The 20,163-nt window shown below is 46.8% G+C and overlaps 1 protein-coding gene across 6 annotated transcripts in view; it reads left to right on the top strand.

Annotated features, from left to right (window-relative positions):
- DCTN1 (dynactin subunit 1) overlaps window positions 1-20,163 on the top strand; it is a 1,327,898-nt gene that overhangs the window by 802,945 nt on the left and 504,790 nt on the right. For all 6 annotated transcript variants that reach the window (XM_069632341.1, XM_069632339.1, XM_069632344.1 and 3 more), the window contains one exon: window positions 7,602-7,762. In XM_069632341.1, the coding sequence (XP_069488442.1) occupies window positions 7,602-7,762 (161 nt within the window). The remainder of the gene's footprint in view (window positions 1-7,601; window positions 7,763-20,163) is intronic.

The raw sequence follows: 20,163 nt of genomic DNA, 5'->3' as shown, positions 1-20,163 counted from the left end.
CAAAGAAGGCGATGTGGCGATAATTCGTCGGATCTAGTCTATCGCCCCCCCTTGAAGAATCGTATATTTATTGTGTTCTTCCATGAGGGAGGGAATTGGCGATGACTGTGTATTTCCTTAGAGATGGTACAAAAGTCAGGACCAGTGCCCTGGATCATTTTTTTAAGTACCTGATATGTCAAACCGTTCGGGCCTGGCGCTCTAGTAACTGAGGACTTGGCTATGATGTCCTTGACTCTCATGCAGCATTCCGCAAAGCCATCAAAACAAGTCTCTTTGTCTAGGCTGCTTGCCCATATCTATGTATCTTTGTTTGCATCTAAGTAACACTGTATCAAAAGCATCTTGTAACAAAACATTCTGTACTAAGCAATATTCTGTTGGGCCGCATCTCTGTAACCCATAATCAAGTTTTCTTATGTCTTCTCATAGCGCTCGATGCCTGTGGGCTGTAGTGCATTCTACAAATGCAAAAATAAAATAAAAAATAAATGAATGTCCTCTTCCTTGAGTGATAAATGCCAGGGCACATTCGCCTGGACATTATCCGGCACTGGTCCAGGATTCTTAAATATTTTGGATAATTGGTCTACCCATTTGGGTTTGTGGATTAAATTGCAGAGAGTACTGCTGTGGTTGGTCTCCAGCGGCCCAATAACAGACCAAAAATGTCTGGAGTTGCTTTCACTTACCAACCGCAGCATAAGTTCTCCGTCTTGTTGTATCCAAATGTTTCTTAGATTTTTGGACCAGTTTTTATAGGATTGGCGTGCTTTTTTGACTTCCAACCTGTATTGACATAGGCTGGGTTGTGATATCTTTAGGCTTCTGATTTTAAGTCTAAGAGCCCTCTTACTTTTCCCTGAGTCTCTTCGTCAAAGCAATGTACATGACTATGTTGTTTCTCGGGTTCACTTTGGAGGGAGGACTGACCATATTGAATTAACAAATTTTGCCGGACTGCAGTAGTCTAATGGTGGAATCTGATATTTCTCTTAGCCTACTATTTCGTTTTTTTCCTTCCTGTCTATATTTAACCAGACATATTTTACCTGAGTTATGACATGTTATTTTTTGTGGGTGGAGTTCAGTAGCTGACACCGACAGATCGGGAAAAAGTAGTTCTAAGCGAGAATGGTTGCTTCCGTCGTCTTGCTTTATAACCAGAGAGGAACACCGGGAGAAAAGACCGGGGGAGAGAAAGATGTAGTGAAGTATGGATGATCACTTACTACGATGCCATGTGGCAATATCTAGCTCTCCCCCGGTTGACATGTTTAACATCTTCAGCCCCCAAGAGTCCAGGAAATAAGCCAGATTTGTCCCTTGTTAGATGGCCTTTTTGAGGGTTGTTTCTCGTTCCCCCTTATTGTATGAATGAATTTGGTGTTAAAATCTCCTGCAAGAATTATGTTGGCTCCAACATAGTCTAACCTAATTTTCTCCAGTAGTGACGCCAATATTGCCAAAAAGGCCTGTAGTTTGGAATAGGAGGGGTTCCAATAGATGTTAATAGTAATTAGAACGGGGTCTGACATGACACAATTTAAATGAACTTTACATGCCTGGATTCCTTTTGTGTTGTTAGAAATAGGGACTCTAGCTTTAATATTTGAGGTTTCTAAAAGCCATCAACCAGCCCCATGATGGTCTGCTGTATTGCTCTCCTCTGAAAAGTGCACGGAACTACCATAAATCACCAGTGCAATTATAGAGCAAATACTTCAACCCAAAAACAGACACAATAATTCACAGCCACGCACACTTTAGAAGATAATCAGCTCTTTACGGCTATTTATTCAAAGCTTACAGGTACATAGAAATAACTCATACAACTCACATGGAAATAGATCACAGAAAACATAAAGAAGTCAAAGAAAGAATACATCACCGTGGGCGTAACTTAATGAAACTTCATCTCGCCAGAAGCGGCTGAAAGACCCCGATAACAGCCAGGCCGAGAGCACAACAACCCACAGGAGTGTCGGACCGAAGCGTCCCCCCTCCGACTGAGGTCTTTGTGCTTATCCCGTCTGACCGTTGAGGGCTTCTGCATATATGCCCTCCTCAACAAGGGGTGGCAACTTCTCGAACCTTCTGGCAATGCGCTTGCGCATTGATGGGTGACCGTTGGTTGTCAGCTGGGTCAACCGACAGTAACCTCAAGGAGCAAAGCGCTTCTCTCTCCTAAACGCCCCGGAAAACAACTCCATAACTCATCTCAAAACCTTGGCGCAGGCATAGCAAACCAAAACAAACTTTGCTATCGGGTACCAGCCGGCACCTGCGGATCTTAGCTTTCCCAGTGCCGTGTCCTTGGCTGAGAAGGCTTGCATTCCAAGCCCAGCAGCGAATAACATTGAAAACATGTTGTTTCGCAAAGCAAGTGGAGCTTTCCACTGAGGCATGGATAAATATCCATTATGGCTCTGAGTTCCCCCAGAATGCACTGTGCACCAGCGCCATGTTTTAGCTCAACCATCACATCTGCCCAACACTTTTTGTGATGCAGATAGGCAGTCGGATATTTAACCCTCCATTTCCACAGGGTTATTCAGCCATGTTTCCTGGAACAAAATGATATCGTTATGCACAAACAAATTCTCTCTCATACTTCTAGATTTCAAGATGCTGGGGCTCCGTGTGTTCCAACTTACTACTCTAATGGCGTTGTGACTAAAGTGACTGAACTCCCACCCCCAGTTTCTGTAAAACCTGGGATAGTAGTTCTGGAAGTAGTGCCAAAACATTTTCCTGAGCAGATTCTCCATTAGCTGGCTTCCTGGTATCTGGGCCTATTCCCTCCAAGCTCAATCTTTCCCCTGAACAGGATGCTTTAGACGCCTCCCATTTTTGAGACTTCCTTTGCTTGGCCTCCTCTGGAATCTCAGCGAAGACTTTCAGTCCATATTTCTCTAAGTCTCTTGATGCATTGAGGATGGCCGTCTTTGCTTTCCTCAATGTAAGGCAAACTTCTGCCAGGAAGTAATTGCCAGACTGTGGAAATGTCACGACCTATGTCTTTGAGGCTAGAAGATAAAGGCTTGACACTTTTTAACTGTGTCAAGATAACATTTTGACTGAGTGATTTATGGTTGGTGGTATTACACAATAATAGCAGCCATACTTTTGGGATTGCAAAATCCGAAATAGCTTCCTCAGCGTACACTTCGGGACTCAAGGGCACGACACTGACAACATTGCCAGTACTAATTTTCTCAGGTACTTCCTTTTAACTCCATTGATTTCCCAACTTCATTCCATATTTCCAGGCTAGCATGGGGTTTCCCGTGAGTGAATTCTGGCTCCGCCGGTGCCCTATTCAATGCTGGCTCTTCATGTAGTGGTAGGGTAGGGATATTTTTTGAGGTTGTTTTTAAAAATATGGGTGCCAACTTTAGGTCTTTTTTTCGCAGCAGCATATTGAGATCTATCCTCAGGGATGGTCATCATTTGTGCGGACAGATTTTTCTGTAGAAATATTGGAGCCCATGGAATCCCCCCTGATGCCATTTCTTTTTGGATCTTTGCTTTTGCACCGCTTTGTTGTGCCATATCTGGCACTTCTGAATATACCTTTACAGTCTGGTTTTCCCCCTTGCCTAGGCATGGGGACCAACAATTACTGCCACCTGATTTACCGGACCGCCGGGGATGTAATGCTGTAATGCCCTGATGTTTCCAAGAAGTCAGGCGGTGGTAAATCATCACAAGTCTGACGAAAGCCTACCGGTATTACCGGCACGGCTACCGCCAGACTCCTAATGAGGCCTAATGTATCCTAAAGAAAACAAGTATGGATGTGTTCGATGGAAGACGCAAGCCAAAGGAATTAAAAGCTTATAATTGTGTTTGAACATTAAATCCCAAAAAGATACAAGATTACAAAGAGGCCCCACATTGCGCGGTGTGCCCAGTCGAAGGTCTCTGAATTAGTGCATCACACGAAGGGGAATTTGAGTTGAAATAATTAAGAGAAACGGTGAATAGATGTGGTCCTGCAAGGGTCTAAGACAAATTCTTTGCACAGTTGAAAGTCTTTGATTCAAGTAAAGTGTTAGTAAGTATTATAAATGGAATGAAAGGTCTGAGCCCGGCTCAGGGAGGCCTATTGTGACTGAGTTTAAAGAGAGTCTGAACCCAACAAAGGGAGACCCGTTGGACAGTTATTTGGAAAGGGGGTCCGCACCAGGCTGAGTGGTCTCAAAGCTACAGTGTGTGTTTGAGTGAAACCGAATGTTGGGGAGAATTCTCAGAAATGTGCTAATTCCTCTCTACCTTAGAGATCCCCAGCTCTTTTGCTGGACTGTAGGACTTTTTCATTTTTACCTGGAGAGAGTGAGACCCTTTTCCCACTCTCTCATATATTTTAATGTGATTTTAACTCTCTCTCTTTTGGTTTTTGGAGTCTCCATCAGCATATTTTTGGTTTTTGGAGTCTCCATCGGCATATTTTTGTATTGTCACAATGCACCTTCTGTGCAGTGGCACAGGGAAGTCTTTCACTTTTCCCCAAAGGTTTAAATACCTTTCTCTTGGATAACTACTGTTTCCAAGAGCAGTAAAGTGAAATTGACGTTACTTACCATTGTACATTTCTAGGCCGAGCACACACTATCTTACAATAGGATGCTGGAGGGGTTACATAGTATCCCCTTTGTCTAGCTTCTCATGTAACATTTTTATGTTATCCTTTCCTCGATGAATGGCTGGTGGCACTAGTTTACTTTTTTACTACCGTGGTGTCTTTACCGCGGGCTCTCGTCCCTTGGTCTCTCGCTCTGCTCCAGAAGGTTTGCCTTCGCCCCGAATGTGCTCCTCGTACTTGTGTTCCGCCTTGCTCAGTGTTTCTCTAGGTTCTGCCTTTTATCCGTGTGAGGAGAGCTAATTGGTATCAGGTGCATGCAGTCAAGTGCCTGCCTTTTCTTGACCCAATTAACGGGATGTCCAGTACGATTTATGAGAGTTAATTATGTTACTCTGTCACCCTCTTCCTCTGCCCAGTGTTTGTGTAAAAGGGTGGGGGGGGGGAGTTGGGACCTCAGAGAATCTCAAAATATTGGATGGGTTAGATGAACAAAAAAGGGGGGAATACCGTGTCTCAACATCAGCTGCCTCACCCCCATTCCCAGAAGACCCCTTGTTAGGCAGAAACCTGTGCAGTTCCCTCTGGGACAACTGCAAAAGATTTAGGACTACAGGTGTTTGGCAGTAAACCCACTTGGTAGCAGTCTGTACCACACAGATTCACTTGGTAGCTGTGGCTGAGCAGTCAGACTTCCCTCAAGAAGAGTTAGGCAGTATACAGAGTATTCACAATAGGTCAAGAGAACACAGTAGAACAAGTAAACACTGACCAGGGCTTGGTGTAAAAGAGATATAATTATTTATTTAAAACCACATCTAGAAAAACACACAGGCACTAATACTAAGCAATTCAAAAACACAGTCACTAAAAGATATACACTCCCTTAAAAGAATATTAGACAAGTCTTAAGTAAAGCCCCACTTATTTTCAGACAGCGGTGAGCGCTTAACGTAGATGGCACTCTAATAGTTTGTTTTAAAAAAAGGGAGAGAAGAGCAGAGAACAAGTTGAAACAGATCCCAACACTTTTATCAGAACATAACAAGAGGGAAAGGCAAAGTAAAACCGTGAAGTTAGAGTTCAAGCGGCCGGATCCACTTTCAGAGGATCCAAACGAAATGTGTCCAAGGTCACACGGTTGCAGTGCACAAGAGTCTTGTAAAGGTTCAAAAAGGAGTTGGACCAAAGAAAGGGACCAGTTAGAGGGTCAAGGCGGCCCGCCCAGTCCAGAAGGTTAAGGGGTGGTTATTACCTTGTAGCAATTTTTAGAAAGGGAGGCCTGGCGGACAAGGTACCTTAAAGTGGTGAGAACGCTCCAGCGGGGGCAGTTGTTCCTGGCAGCGGGTGCAAGTCGGTGCTTCGTCCAGGGGAAGAGGGGATCTCGTCGTGGAGGAAGACAGGACTCTGTTGCACTGCTAGGGAAGAAACCAGCCGCGGAGTTTCTCAGGTACAAGGAGCGGTCCGGTGATTGGAGGTTCAGTGGTGAGTGGCTATCCGGCCGCCGGGGTGCTTGGCACGGGCAGTTCGACCACAAACCGGGCTGGGGTGCGAAGAAAGGAAGATAAACTGGTTGTGCTCACCAGTCAGGGGAAGAAGCCTCTCCAGCCGGGAGATCTTCTCTGTCGTCGGGAAGTGGTGAGTCGGTTCTGCAGGGCTCCACTGGTGGTGTCGTCGTGGTAGGTCGGCTCAGCTTCTCCCTCATCGGATTCTCAGATCCTGTGGCGACTTCTGAAGTTCCAGTCCCCAAAGCCCTGCTTTTATGCAGAAAACCCCCATTCACTCAGCCTAGCTGTCACTCAAACATGCTAAGTGGTGAGCCGGCCGGCTCACCACTTGTGCCAGTCACACAAGAGTGCGACTTGAGTTACCAAGGTAACTCAGTCCAGGGTGCCTAAACCCCCTCCCACACCCTCAGTGGTACCTAGACAGAGTGGCACCACTTTTGGAGGCTTCTGTGGAGAAGCCCGCCAAAAAATGGAACAAAGGGCTCGACTTGGGTTGGAGTCACAGAAGAGAACACAAACGAGTCTTGGCAAAAAATACCAACCAGCGAATTAATATTAATTAAATAAACCGGCGGTATGTTCGAGGCTATGAGAATTAAATAATTAAAGTTGGTAGCCTCGAACAATGGGAAAATCCCATAGGAAAATATTTGCGGTCGAATATAAAAAGTAGTTTCCACTGCCACCAGCCAAAACTCGATCAGGGGGGATGGAGACGTGCCCCTTCGACTAACAGACCCCGGGGCAATCGAATTGCCCCGACCAGTACGTCCACAATATGATGGTTTGTACTGGTTTCTGTTAATAATTTGGGACTAGTAAAGCCAATGGTGACTTTACATGCCCTGGGAGACAGTAGTCAGTCCCAGGGTATGGCGTCTATGGTAGGGTGTCACTATGACACCCCTGTGTTACTGCACGGAGGGTGCTGTGTAACACACATAGGAAAAACACATGAGACCCTATGGAGTAAAGGACCCCATAGCCCATAAAACACATTAACAGTCAAAGAAACACCATAAATCATGTCCAAGAGTGAGAGAAAAAGAGTCTCACTCTTGGCAGGAGGAAAAAAAACAACTCCAGAAATCCAGCAAAGCTGCTGGGGGACTCACTAGGTTAGGAAATTCAGCCTAAAGAGCGAATTCTCCCTAACACCCCTCACCCAGGTGATACTCCCGCACTGGATCCAAAGGCGATGGTTGTGCCTTTGGGGGAGGGAGAGAGGGAGGGAGAGAGGGAGAGAGAGATATATATATATATATATATATATATCTGTGCTGACTAGCCGGTGAGGCACCCTCTGGTTTCTCACACAGCAGACAAAACTTTCTAAGATGAAGAATCGGTTGGAGGAAAATCCATCAGAACCAACCTTATCGAAGGTAAGTAATGTGTTCTTGCTTTTCCTGTTTTTGTTCTTGCTTTTCCTGTTTCATAGATTGCACTAATCATCCCAACCTTTGAAGCAGATGGTTGTATTTGTTATTCTTTGATTTCTGTCACAGGCTGAACTGATCAGTCATCAAGCTCAAGAGAAGTTTGATCTCAATGAGACATGTGCAGAGCGAACTGGATTGCGAGGAGCAGCTGGAGAGCAATTAAGTTTTGCTGCTGGGCTTGTTTACTCACTCAGTCTTCTTCAAGCTACATTGCACAAATATGAACAGTGAGTATTTTGAACAACTTATTAACAATCACTAGCCTGCCTTCACATTAACTGCATTCTGAGTAACGAAATATGCACATTTTAGTAGTGTTACATAGATTTATTTCACACAGATGGCTTTCTTTCTTTAACTAGGATATATTTCTGTATTTGAACACTTAAACATTAAATGATGTACTGCATGCTAAAGAATACTTGTACTAAATACTTTATTGTAATAGTATTTTTACACATGGGAATGGTTTAGGACATTTTTGTTGCACCATCTGCCGGACCCAAACTGATTGCTAAAGGTGACATCCTGGAATACACGTGACCATAGTCATTTTCTGGGCCTTAATGGTTATTTTTCTTTCCTGCAGGAATGTTATATAATCCTGCTGCAGGAGACATGGCTCATTAAAATTGTATACATAGAGGGCTATGTGTTGAACGCCCTTCTGGCAGCCTCATTATTGGGGTTAAGCAGAACCTCCCAGTACAGAATGCAACATTGATCTCGAGTACACCAATGTTCTGGCAGTTGAGCTGGGTCTGTTCAGGGAGAGGGGGGAGGGTTGGGGTGAGCTTATGAAAACATTACTGATTAATCTATGCGTGTCACCGACTATGATAAACCTGGATGACATCCATGAATGTATTGACACTATATGTGCTTGTTGGCTAACGTCAGCAGGCCACTAATTCATCCTCCTTGGTGGTGACCTGAATGCTGGCAGTAGAGAAACTGATAGTGGGTGTGCCTACAGTTTTGTTGACCCTGTTAGCACTATGTCCAAGAAATTTGGTAACCCAATGGGAGCAAAGTGGGTATCTTTAGAAAAAAAACAGTTACTCCAGAAAAAGTTTAATGCCTTAGGATCCGGGGTACAGACTATAGCGACCACTCACTGCTAGTTCTTTCGCTACACCTGCCAAATTTGAGCAAGTGTTTGGTCGGCGGTGGAGGGGTCGATATAAACCATGTAGGTAACAGGGTACCAGAAATATCGATAAGGCCTCCAGGGCGGTCCACAGGCTCCTAAAATACGAATATTCATCAGTCGAGTCATCTGGTGTAAACAGTATGGGTGAGCCGTTGCAGTCCTTGTCGTTTCAAACTGGGTCTCTGGGTCTCTACCCCATTGGCATATAATTATTCATAATTCCCAACATAATTACGTTTTTGAGAAAACCTTGCATAAGAACCCCAGCGTATCTACCAGCATAAGCAACGTTAACCCTGAATACCATTTTTGGGGGGATTCTACTGGTTCTTTTTGAGGACCCCTAAACTTGGTAGCCAATAAGACTCATGGGGTCGGGGTGCTTTCTAAGCTCCAAATTTTGCTCTTGGCTGATTTCATCACCCTATATTGGTTCTACTGACGTCCGGTTTGACAACGGGTGAAGACCTATTTACTGCATTAGTTCCCCAATGTAATTTTGAGTTTTTTTTAAATTCTTACCTTGCCCATTTCGGTTTTGGGGTATTATTTGTTCAGGGGAACCACCAGAAAGAACTGGAATGGCAGTTGTGCACCTAGGGGCCCCTTTGAGTAGTGGTGTGAGCTGGCCTAGACCAATTCATTGCCCTGGGCTGATATTACATTATTTGGAAGGGAACCTGCATGTGTGGCAGGTTTAGAAGCTAGACTGAACTACCTGCCTGACAACTCCTTTGTTAAAAGCTCATTTGTGTGATTGGTGGGCTGTTTTAGGACAACCCCTGTGTTTGTGGGATATGTAGTGGGAGACCCTCTGACTATACTCAGTTTTGTTCTATGATTGATGAGGATTAACTTACTTGCTGGGAAGACTTTTGCGCTCATAGGTGCTGCTGAATTTTAAGACCAAGTCCGGTTAAGCTGGCTGGCCTAGTGACCCTGTACCTGGCTTTGGATTTGATTTTCGATTGCTGGATTCCTTCCTGGGCAGTTCCATTCCTCCTCCTGGTCCTCTTCATTGGTTCGGCCTTCCATGCTGTGACCATCTCAAGACGTTTTACTGCCATCTTCCTCTTTATACTGCCATGTTGCTTTGGAAGCTGTTGTCACCAGTAATGGTTTTGGGGCCCTAAAATTCATTTTACCTTTCTGGTTAGTTTGGTCTTTCCTGGGTAACCTCACTGTAGTCTTCATCGCTGGACGATTTTCTGCTGGCAGGCTGCCTTCCTTTTGTCCATCAAGACCTGCTTTACCAGATCCCTCAGTCCCCGAACAGTCTTCTACGTCAATGCTTTCACTTCAGGCTGGAGGGTCTGAATCTTTATTTTCCACTGTCTGAGTCATTGGTCCAGGCTTTGAATCCCTGACTGTTCGGATCATGTAACCACACCTGTAAAACAGAGGCAATCACTGCATTGTTTCTACATGTTTACATCACTACAAGTACTTACCTCTGGCCCTTTCGTTTGTGGGTTATTCGTGCTACTTACCTTCTGTGATCCCCTGTGTGCTTCAACTGAGTTTCCCTATTTGATTGTATTGGGGCTGAATTTTGTCTGACAGCATCTCCTCCTGGAACCACATGGTCACAAACCTGTCCCTGGATCCTTTGAAGAGTGTCTCTGGTGTTCCCCGAGTTGGTTGCTGCCATCCCTGCACATGTGGGGTAGAGCTGGGACTTGCCTTAACTTTCACCCTGACTGTAGATCTGCCTACTGACTTTCTCCTGTATTTCCTGTGGAACTTACCTGTGCCTCCCCTGAAGGGACTTTTTTACAAGGCTGTCACAACCCTCGCCCAAAACCCCCTCTGGCAAACCCATTGGCCAGGTGGAGTCAGGACTCGGGCCTCTAGAGCCTGGCATCCTCTTCAAAAGCCCTCATGGGGCCAGTCCTGGTGCCTACGGCGCCAGGCTCATACACCATGAATAAACAATGTGCTTGGGAACTACTTTATTATTGTCAGCCAACATGGAGGCATCCACATAACTTGGTTCCTAAGAACCAAGCTATGCGGTCTAGTGTTTTGGGTGTGGTTTCCTAGGGACTACTTTTCCTGGACTATTTTATTGGGGCTATTTAAACCACACCCGAGCAAGACAACCCGCTTCGCGTTACTTTGCAGCTTGCAACGTGACGCTCACCGTGTCCAACTATTCCCTCGAACCACAGAGAAGCAGAACCTGCAAGGAGACAAAAGGAACATCATTAGCAGCAGCATCTCACCTGCAGTCTTCATCTTGAAACACTCGCAGCTACTGAGAACAGATTCATCTAATCTGCACGCCTCCCGGACAGAACGACCTGAAAGAGGAAGATAGAGGCAACATTAAAGAAAGCAGTAGAGACATTTACAAATTACGAACTACTCAAAAGGCTTACCTGGCTGGTCGCCTCTCGGCTGGCACCACTCCGGACATTCCATTTACGCTGAAGAACACCGCAATCTACAAGGAAGGAAAAAACAGGTTAGCAAAGGCAAAACTTCACTGCACTGCGCTTAGCGCTTACTTACCGCATCATAGCGCTCTTAATACGCCAACATTTACCAGCGGGGCTCAACCAAGCCAGTTCGCTGCACTGAAGTTCTGCATACCCAAGGGAGAAAAAAAGAGAAATTTTAAACGAAGAAAGGCTTGCAAGATAGCAACAAAACTAAAGAACAGCAATAAGACCTACCTGAACAATATCAAACGGGCCGGCGTCAGTAATGTAACTGGACCGCACTCGCCCATGAAAGACAACGCGCCCCTGCAAAGAAGGCAGGACGGAGAGCACGCCTAAATCCACCACAAGGTGAGGAGAGGGCGCCAGAGGGACTGAAATCATACGGGGGTTGATGGAGGATACTTACCCCAGTCGGTCAGTCTTGAACACAGTCCTCCTGTATTTTCAGGCATAACCTTCCCCGCAGACCACATCAGGGCAAAGATGAGAATTATACCAGCGAGTAACCCGGCTGGGTGGCGTCCTTGTGGATACCAGGTGAGAGTAACAAAGACCTTACCTGGACATTGCCATTTATCCTGAGTTTCTTCTGTGTCACTTCAGGTGTAAGTCCACAACCTGGAAATGTAGCTTGTGCCTTTGAATTTAATTCCACTCCCGTTGATGGTTATATAGGATCACAGTATGTTTTTTCAGTATCTTTTTCCTAAGAGTCTGGGTACTTTCAGCCTAAATTAATTGCTGTCCTTAGAGGTATGGTCTCAGACCAGCTTGCTTTATCCCTCTAGGCTTGTATGTATTTAATGTATTGTCTGCATTTATATTAATCACGGTGCTATGTGACAGAGGTTTAGGAATACTGGCATCATTTTGTGGCTTCCTGGACGTTTAACTTTGCTATTGCAGTGTCTGTCAAGGCGGTATTAGTCTTCAGGGCTTTGACTTGACTTTTGAGCATAGGCCAGATCCTCACCACAGCAATGCTGAGTGGCTGTCTAGGATGTATTACCGACTGGAACAGAAACTGCATCCAGGGGTGGATTAGATCCTCCTGTCCCTAGTCTGGAAGGCCGGGAGATGGGGGGGTGGGAGTGTGAAAGTTGGGAAATTCTTTTTGCTGCTTTCCTCCCATGCTGCTTTGTTTGTACTCCTGACCTCGAGGTAAGTAAAGCCTTATAATTCCCTTGTCTCTTTGCTCTTTGTTGTGGGAAAACTGGTTAATCCATAAAACCAGTAGTACTGAGAGTCTCTCTCTCTTTTTGGTGTTCTAGTTTTGTTGCAATTGCACACGTCACCCCAAAGTGAAGTGCGGTTAGGATACTTTGTATCCTTCTTTCGAGTGGATTGTGTCCTCCAACGTATTCCTCATCTTAGATGTATTCCATCCAGCTTTGCTGCTCTTCAGAAATTTTTTCGCCAGAGGGCGCCGTGCGTCGATGTCGTCGAGTCGACGGTCCCTCGAAGGCCTCCGTCGAGGGCGACGTCATCGGGTGTATAAGTAGCACGTGCTGCGCCCGTTGGCCTCAGTTACGTTTTTACGCAGTTACGTTGCTTCGGATATTCGGCGCGCCTCGAGTTCTGTCAAGAAATATAATATAACGAGAAGTAATTATGTCCTCGTCATCAACGCCGACCACAACCCCGAGATCGGGTTTTAAGAAATGCAAGTCGTGCGGCTCAAAAATGTCGATCACGGACCCGCACCGCGAGTGTTTGTGGTGTCTCGGGGAAGGCCACGACATGGAGGCCTGTTCGAAGTGTCAGGCGATGACGGCGAAGGCCTTGCGAGAAAGGAGAGGAAAGCTACAGGTAGGTCGGAAGGATCGAAAAGCTTCTAGCGTCGAGTCGAGAACCCATGGGGAAAAATCTCCTCGATGCGAAAGGCATCGATCTAGATCCCGTAGCGATTCTCGTCTCTCCTCGTCTTCGTTGAAAAAGTCGAAGAAACGACGCATTACGTCTCCCTCCACCTCGTCGTCGGACGAGTCTCCGAAATTGAAATGCCCCACAAAACATTTGTCTACCGAAAAGTGGGAAGCATTCAGGTTCATAATGATGGAGGTGTTTGAGAAGGCTAAGCCTCGGTCCGCGCCTTCTTCGGAAGCCGGCCGGGAGCATCATCGCTCCGACACTCGCGTGCCCTCGAGCCCGGGTGATAGTAAAAAAGGAAGGATAGGGAACCTTCCAGGACGCTGAGCGATAAACGCTCGAGTCGAGTCGACCGCTCGAGGTCACCGACGCCGTCCGAGACCTATCACACCTTGAAGGGGAAACCGTCAAAGGCCGCCTCGACGCCCTCGAAGCAGACCCTGTCGAAGACCACTATGTCATCGACACCGTCGACGCCTTTACCGACGTCGACGCCGAAACCCTCGGCGCCAAAGGCTCCAACCAAGCCAGGGCAGCCAGAAAAAGAGAAGGAGAAAGTTACAAAACATGTAATTTCTTCAGAGCCTGGTACTACTCCTCTTGCTCTCCTCTCCCAGAGAAGGTTTTCAAGCCTCTCCCTAGGAAGGAGTTTTTCAAATCCTTGACCTCAATTTTTGAGGAACAGGAGAGATCCGAGGAGGAAAATGTACTTTTTGGATTGGAATATGGCACCCCAAATGTCCCAGAATGCTTGATCTCAGAGCAAAGCAGAATGAGGGATTTGGTGGAGTCTTTACACAATGCAAGTGGCATTGACACCTCTTCTGAGAATGACATTGGTAGACCAGATCCAGGAGAGCATGCCAGTCCATCTTACCGTCATTTAATGACCAAGGTGGTAGATTACTTGGGATGGGCTAGACCACCAGCCCAATTCGTCCAGGACAATTTAACAGACATATTGGACCATGGTCCCACTGAAGACCCAGTACTACCTTTTCATGTAGCCTTACATAACAGGGTGGCCAAGAATTGGGAAACTCCAGATTCTATTCCTCCGGTAAATAAATCCCTCGCATCAAAATACCGCCCAGCCAGTAGCGACCCAGGCTATCTGTCAAAACATCCAACTCCCGAGAGTTTGTTCATACAGGCACCACAGCTTCCAACAAACTTGCGTACCAGTCTGTCCCTCCAGGCAGGGACGATAAGCGTGTGGATGGTTGGGCACGGAAGGTATTTTCAGCTGGGAGCATGGCATTAAAATCTGCCAACTCCACATGTGCCTTGGCAAAATTTTCCTACACTCTGTGGGAGTGCATCGCAATGGCGGCGGAGCACATACCAGAAGGGGAAGAAAGGGAAGGTTTCCCATCGTTAGAGATGGAAAGGAGGCCATGCAGGAATCCCTTCAATCTGGATTGGACACTGCGGATAGTGCAAGCAGGTCCATGGGCACTAGCACGGTAATGTGCAGGTTTGCGTCGTTACGGAAGTCGGGTTTTGCACCGGACGTACAGAACCGCCTCCTGAACATGCCTTTTGATGGGTCTCACCTTTTTGGCAACAAGGCTGACGAGAGCCTTGAGAGGTTGCAGACCTCAAAAGCAGCGGCCAACTCTTTAGGAGCTGCTATTAGGCTCAGCCTTTGCGTGCGCAAGGGCAATCATGGAGGGGACGATCCTATCGTTATTACACCTCATACGGGAAGACGAGAGGAATGGCCAGTCAAAGGGGCCAAAGAAAGGCCACTCGTGGTGGACGAGGAAAACGTGCTAAGCCACGTCCAGCTGCAGCCTCTTTGCCATCAGCAGCTGCAACATCCGCCACAAAACCACTTTGAGGACTTGCACCACAAAACACCTGTAGGGGGCAGGCTGTCGCAGCATCTGCAAGAATGGCGAGCCATTACTTCAGATGTTTGGGCTCTAGAACTAATAGCCCAAGGCTATTGCCTTCCTTTTCTAAAGCAACCTCAAAGCAATCCACCAGGGAGACACCTGTTGAAACTTTCAAACCCGCTCCTACAGCAGGAAGTTCTAACCCTGCTGGAGAAAGGTGCTATAGAACCAGTACCTGCAGCGGAGAGGAACAAGGGTTGGTACTCCCCGTATTTTTTGATCCCCAAAAAGGACGGAGGACTGAGACCCATCTTGGACTTAAGAAACTTGAACAAGTTCCTCAGGAAGGTTCAAGATGGTTACCCTTTCTCAGGTCCTTCAGGCCCTTCAACTCCAGGACTGGTTGTGTAACGCTCACCTGATTCCCGTAGAGGCGCCGGTCTTGACTGGGCGTATACCGTATCTTCAAAGGTGATGTGTAACACACGGCTGGCTCTTTGGGCTGGACCTCTGTGCACTGTATGTCTGACTCGAAGGGTAAGATGTCTGCAGATAGAAAATATGGGATTAATGAACTGGGTTATTGAATGTCTCTCTCTTCTTCCCTTTCTCTTCTCCTGTAGAACCCCGAAGGTTAACGCTCTCACCTTAGGTAAGTGAACGCCGTGCTCTCCATCTGCCTCGGGGCAGGGTGCTGTAACCAGTTTCTTCACTGGATAAGGGGAGCAGGCCTCTTGACTTCAGAGGACTGCTGTCCGTCGTTTACTGCACGAACGGTAAGTTTCGAGTAATTCTAATGTCTTTAAAGTCTTTAGTAATGATGTCTCTTATTTTGCAGGGTTCCGGCGATGGTGGATGACGGGCTGAAGTGAGTTGAAGATGGAGCCCGTGTGATGAATAGAAGCGCCTGGAAGCACGTAAGTAAGCGCTTGTTGCCTGCTTCACGATGCGCTCTAACTGTCGTTTTATTTTGCAGGTACAAGTTCGGAGCGGCTGCAGGGTGCCGGAATACCCACTGGGTTAGATGTGGAAAGGAGTAATGGCACGTGAGTATTAAAGTTCCCCAATGTCTTTAAACGCACCTTGTTTTGTCTTTCAGATGCGGGATGCAGCGCCGAAGGCCTCCGGAGCGTGCGAAGAGTTGGTAAGCTTTTGTCTTTCAGATGTCGGAATGCAGCGCGAGGCGTTGGTGACAGCCGATGGACCAGGTAAGTGAAGAGCTGTCACTGAAGACCGTAATGCTAACCTGTTATTTCTTGTCTTTATAGGTGTTGCTGAAGACTGGATTCAGGATGGTAAGCCTTTTTCCTTAGGCCCAGGATCAGATGCAGAAGACACGATGAGCTTTCTGCTGCAGAGGATGCAGAATAACGCAAAGCAAGATTCATCCATCGGGTGTGGTTTAAATAGCCTCCTGTAGTGCTTAGGTGTCTCCTTCCACAGCCACGCCTAGGTAAGAAAAGAGTTCCTGCTTTCCAGAAGAGTTCCAGTGTTCTGAACCTAGGGAGTGGCTCCTGCCCCACCCAACAGGAAAAGTAGTTCCAAACAGAAGAGGATCAGAGGCTCAACTGGCAGGCAAGTAAGCAGCATGGTCTGCTGCAGGTAAGTCCACCCAAGCATTATGAGCCCGGCGCTTCCAGCGCTGGGATTGGGCATATTTATGAGCCTGGTGCCACTGGCGCCAGGACTGGGTCCAAAAGGTCCCAATTGGGACTGGTTGGCACTCGGAACCGGGGTATGGATCTGCTTCCAAGGGAGTTGGGAAAACCCTGACCTTTTGGAAGCAGAGATCATGACAGGTTGGTGTCATTGGACCTCCAGGATGCTTATTTTCATGTGCCGATTCATCTCAAACACAGAAAATACCTGAGGTTCGTAGTTGGCGACTCACACTATCAGTTTCGAGTCCTGCCATTCGGGTTGACCTCCGCCCCGAGGGTCTTCACCAAGTTAATGGTAGTGGTGGCAGCACACCTCAGGAGAGGGGGGGATTCATGTCTACCCCTACCTGGACGATTGGTTGATCAGAGCGCGCTCTGCCGAGCAAGCACTGGATCATCTGAAAGTCACCTGCCACTTCCTCCACAAACTGGGCTTCTCCCTCAATTTAAAGAAGTCTCAAATGACACCTTCCCAACAGCTTCAGTACATAGGAGCTGTATTAGACACATCTTTGGGAAAGAGCTCGCCTCCCAAGACGAGGGCTCAAGACATTCTTCAGATGGTTTCCAAATTCCAAAATGCCCAAAATCTCCAGGCTTACGACTTTTTAAGGTTGCTCGGCCTCATGGCATCCTTCATCTTTCAGGTTCCAGAGGCACGCTTGAGGATGAGATCCCTTCAATGGGCCCTAAAGACTCAGTGGTCCCAGTTCTCGGGTCAAATGACGGATCTTCTTCAGATTCCGAACAAGGTCAGACAAGACCTTCTATGGTGGACCTGTGCAGAGAACATCCTAAAGGGAGAACCTTTTTGGCAACCATGGCCGGAGATCACAGTAGTGATGGACGCCTCACTCCTGGGGTGGGGAGCACATGCCAACGATTTGACAATAAACGGTCGTTGGTCTCCATCGGAATCCAAACTACATATCAACCTTTTGGAGCTGAGGGCAATCAGACTTGCGCTGAAGGCCTTCCTGCCATCTGTCAGGGGAAAGAATGTCCTGATAATGACGGATAACACAGTGGCCATGCACTACCTAAACAAAGAGGTGGTGTGGGGTCACTACCCCTGTGCAGAGAGGCAATGCAGCTCTGGTATTGGGCGATTCAGGAAGGAATCTCTTTAACGGCAATTCATCTAGCCGGGGAAGAGAATATGACTGCAGATGCTCTGAGCAGGCACGGTGTCCCACAAATGGGAATTGGCTCAGGAAGTCATTCAAGAGATCTTCGCCCTTTGGGGAACCCCTCAGGTAGACCTATTCGCAACCAGTACCAACCGAAAATGTGAAAGGTATTGATCAAGGGAATTTCCCCCGAGAGGAGACCTGGAGGACGCGTTCGTGGTGGATTGGAATTTCCCTCTATTGTACGCGTTCCCTCCGATTCCCGTCATTCTTCAGGTCATCAGGAGGCTGAGACGATTCGGGAACCGCATGATCCTAATTGCTCCGGATTGGGCCAGGAGAACGTGGTATTCGGACCTTCTAGATATGTCCATCTGTCCTACTGTACGTCTTACTCAGAGAGAGAACCTTCTCTCTCAAATGGAAGGTCAGGTTCTCCAGCCAGAGGTCAGAACACTCAACCTTCATACTTGGTATCTGAAAGGCTGAGATACAGGGATTGGAACCTTCCAGATGATGTTATGGAGTTATTGCTTTCGGCAAGAAGGCCAGCAACAAAGTCTCTGTACCGTTGCCATTGGAAAAGGTTTTGCAACTGGTGCAGGGAAAAGAATGTCGATCCTTTTTCTGTTCTATTCCGGAAGTACTATCTTTCTTTCTGACCCTAGCACATAGAGGTCTAAATATCGGAACAATAAAAGGTTACCTTGCAGCGCTTTCCATTTTCAAGCGCTCATCGGAAGAATGCTCCTACTTTTTAACACAATTCTTAAAAGGTCTCACTAATGTGTTTCCTCCTTACCCATTTCAAGTACCGATTTGGGATCTAAATTTAGTCTTAAAATTCTTAATGTGTGCCCCTTTTGAGCCTATGCACACGTTTCCATTAAGATTATTAACATGGAAAACAGCCTTTTTAGTTGCTCTAACATCAGCAAGAAGAGTGAGCAAATTGCAGGCACTGTCTTCTGGGCCACCCTATACTGTGTTCCATAAGGACAGAGTTGTATTGAGGGTTAAACCATCATTTTTACCAAAGGTAATATCTGATTTTCATTTAAGTCAGAAAATTGTTTTACCCTCATTCTATCCTCCACCTCATCCTTCTAAGGAGGAAGAAAGATTACACAGACTGGACCCAAAAAGAGCTTTAAGCTTTTACATCTCTAGACTTTCTAGGCTTAGAGTGGACAACCAGTTGTTTATAGGCTACACAGGAAAAAAACTGGGTCAATCAGTAACAAAACAGACAATTTCACACTGGATCGTGCTTTGCATTTCAGAATGCTACAGACTAGCACAAAAAGACCCACGAGAAGGGTTAAGGGCCCATTCCACCAGAGGCATCACCTCTTCCACAGCCCTTCAGAGAGGTGTCCCGATAAGGTCCATTTGCGAAGCAGCAACTTGGTCTTCACTTCACACCACCTCAAAATTCTATAGCCTGGATGCTTCCCAGTCTAGGGAGCTGACTTTTGGGAAAGCAGTGCTTTATTCCGCCATCTAAAGGCATTGGTGAAAAAAAAGAAAAGAAATCTGACCCCTGCTCCAGAGGAACTATGCAAAATACTGCTTTGGGTGCCTATCTAAGATGAGGAATACGTTGGAGGACACAACCCACTCGAAGAACAAGTTACTTACCAACTGGTAACGTTCTTTCGATTGGATGTTCCTCCAACGTGTTCCTCATCGCCCTCCCAACCGACCCCTCTGTAGATTTTTTCCGGGTTATTGCCATCTTAAATCTCGCAAGGCTGATTCCTGTCTGCCGGCACAATCTACACAGTACAAGATCACAGATACAAAAGAGGGGAAAAACAGAACTGAGGCCAACGGGCGCCACGCGTGCTACTCATACACCCGATGACGTCGCCCTCGACGGAGGCCTTCGAGGGACCATTGAGTCGACGACACCGACGCATGGCGCCCTCTGCCGAAAAAATGTCCGAAGAGCAGCAAAGCTGGATGGAATACATCTAAGATGAGGAATACGTTGGAGGAACATCCAATCGAAAGACCGTTACCAGTTGGTAAGTAACTTGTTCTTCTGGAGCATGTGAGTCTGTTGAGATTTGCATAGTCCGCCATCTAGCGGTTGGCTCTGAGTATATCGGTTGTTTTTTCAAAGTCAAAAAAAGGGGGACCGACAGGGGCGTTTCTGTCGTACCAGCCATATCCTACATACACAATACCCATCATTCCTAATGCATCAACTCAATGGTTGACAGCAAGATTTGTAGTGGAGAGACCAACAGCAATGCCATTATATGCTGATCACCAGGATCGACATTGAGACTAGTCAAGCGAAGGATCCCTTCAAGCTGAGATGACAGCTACATGACAGGCATACACTAGGGAGAGTGGGGGTAATATATTATTGTTCATGATGTCCTAGAGACCTAGATGAGTTTCATATGGATATATATAGGTTTTGACCAAGGTGCAACTCCAAATTCCTCTGGAGAGCGACACACACAGGGTGTGTAATAACTGTTGCCCGAGGGATCACTCCCAAGATTGCTGCCGG

The sequence above is a fragment of the Ambystoma mexicanum genome, chromosome 6q (genome assembly GCF_040938575.1).
Source record: "Ambystoma mexicanum isolate Mex_15411 chromosome 6q, UKY_AmexF1_1, whole genome shotgun sequence".
Lineage (NCBI taxonomy): Eukaryota > Metazoa > Chordata > Amphibia > Caudata > Ambystomatidae > Ambystoma > Ambystoma mexicanum.
The sequence above is the reverse complement of the archived record's forward strand: the minus strand, read 5'-3'. Positions and strand labels throughout refer to the sequence as shown.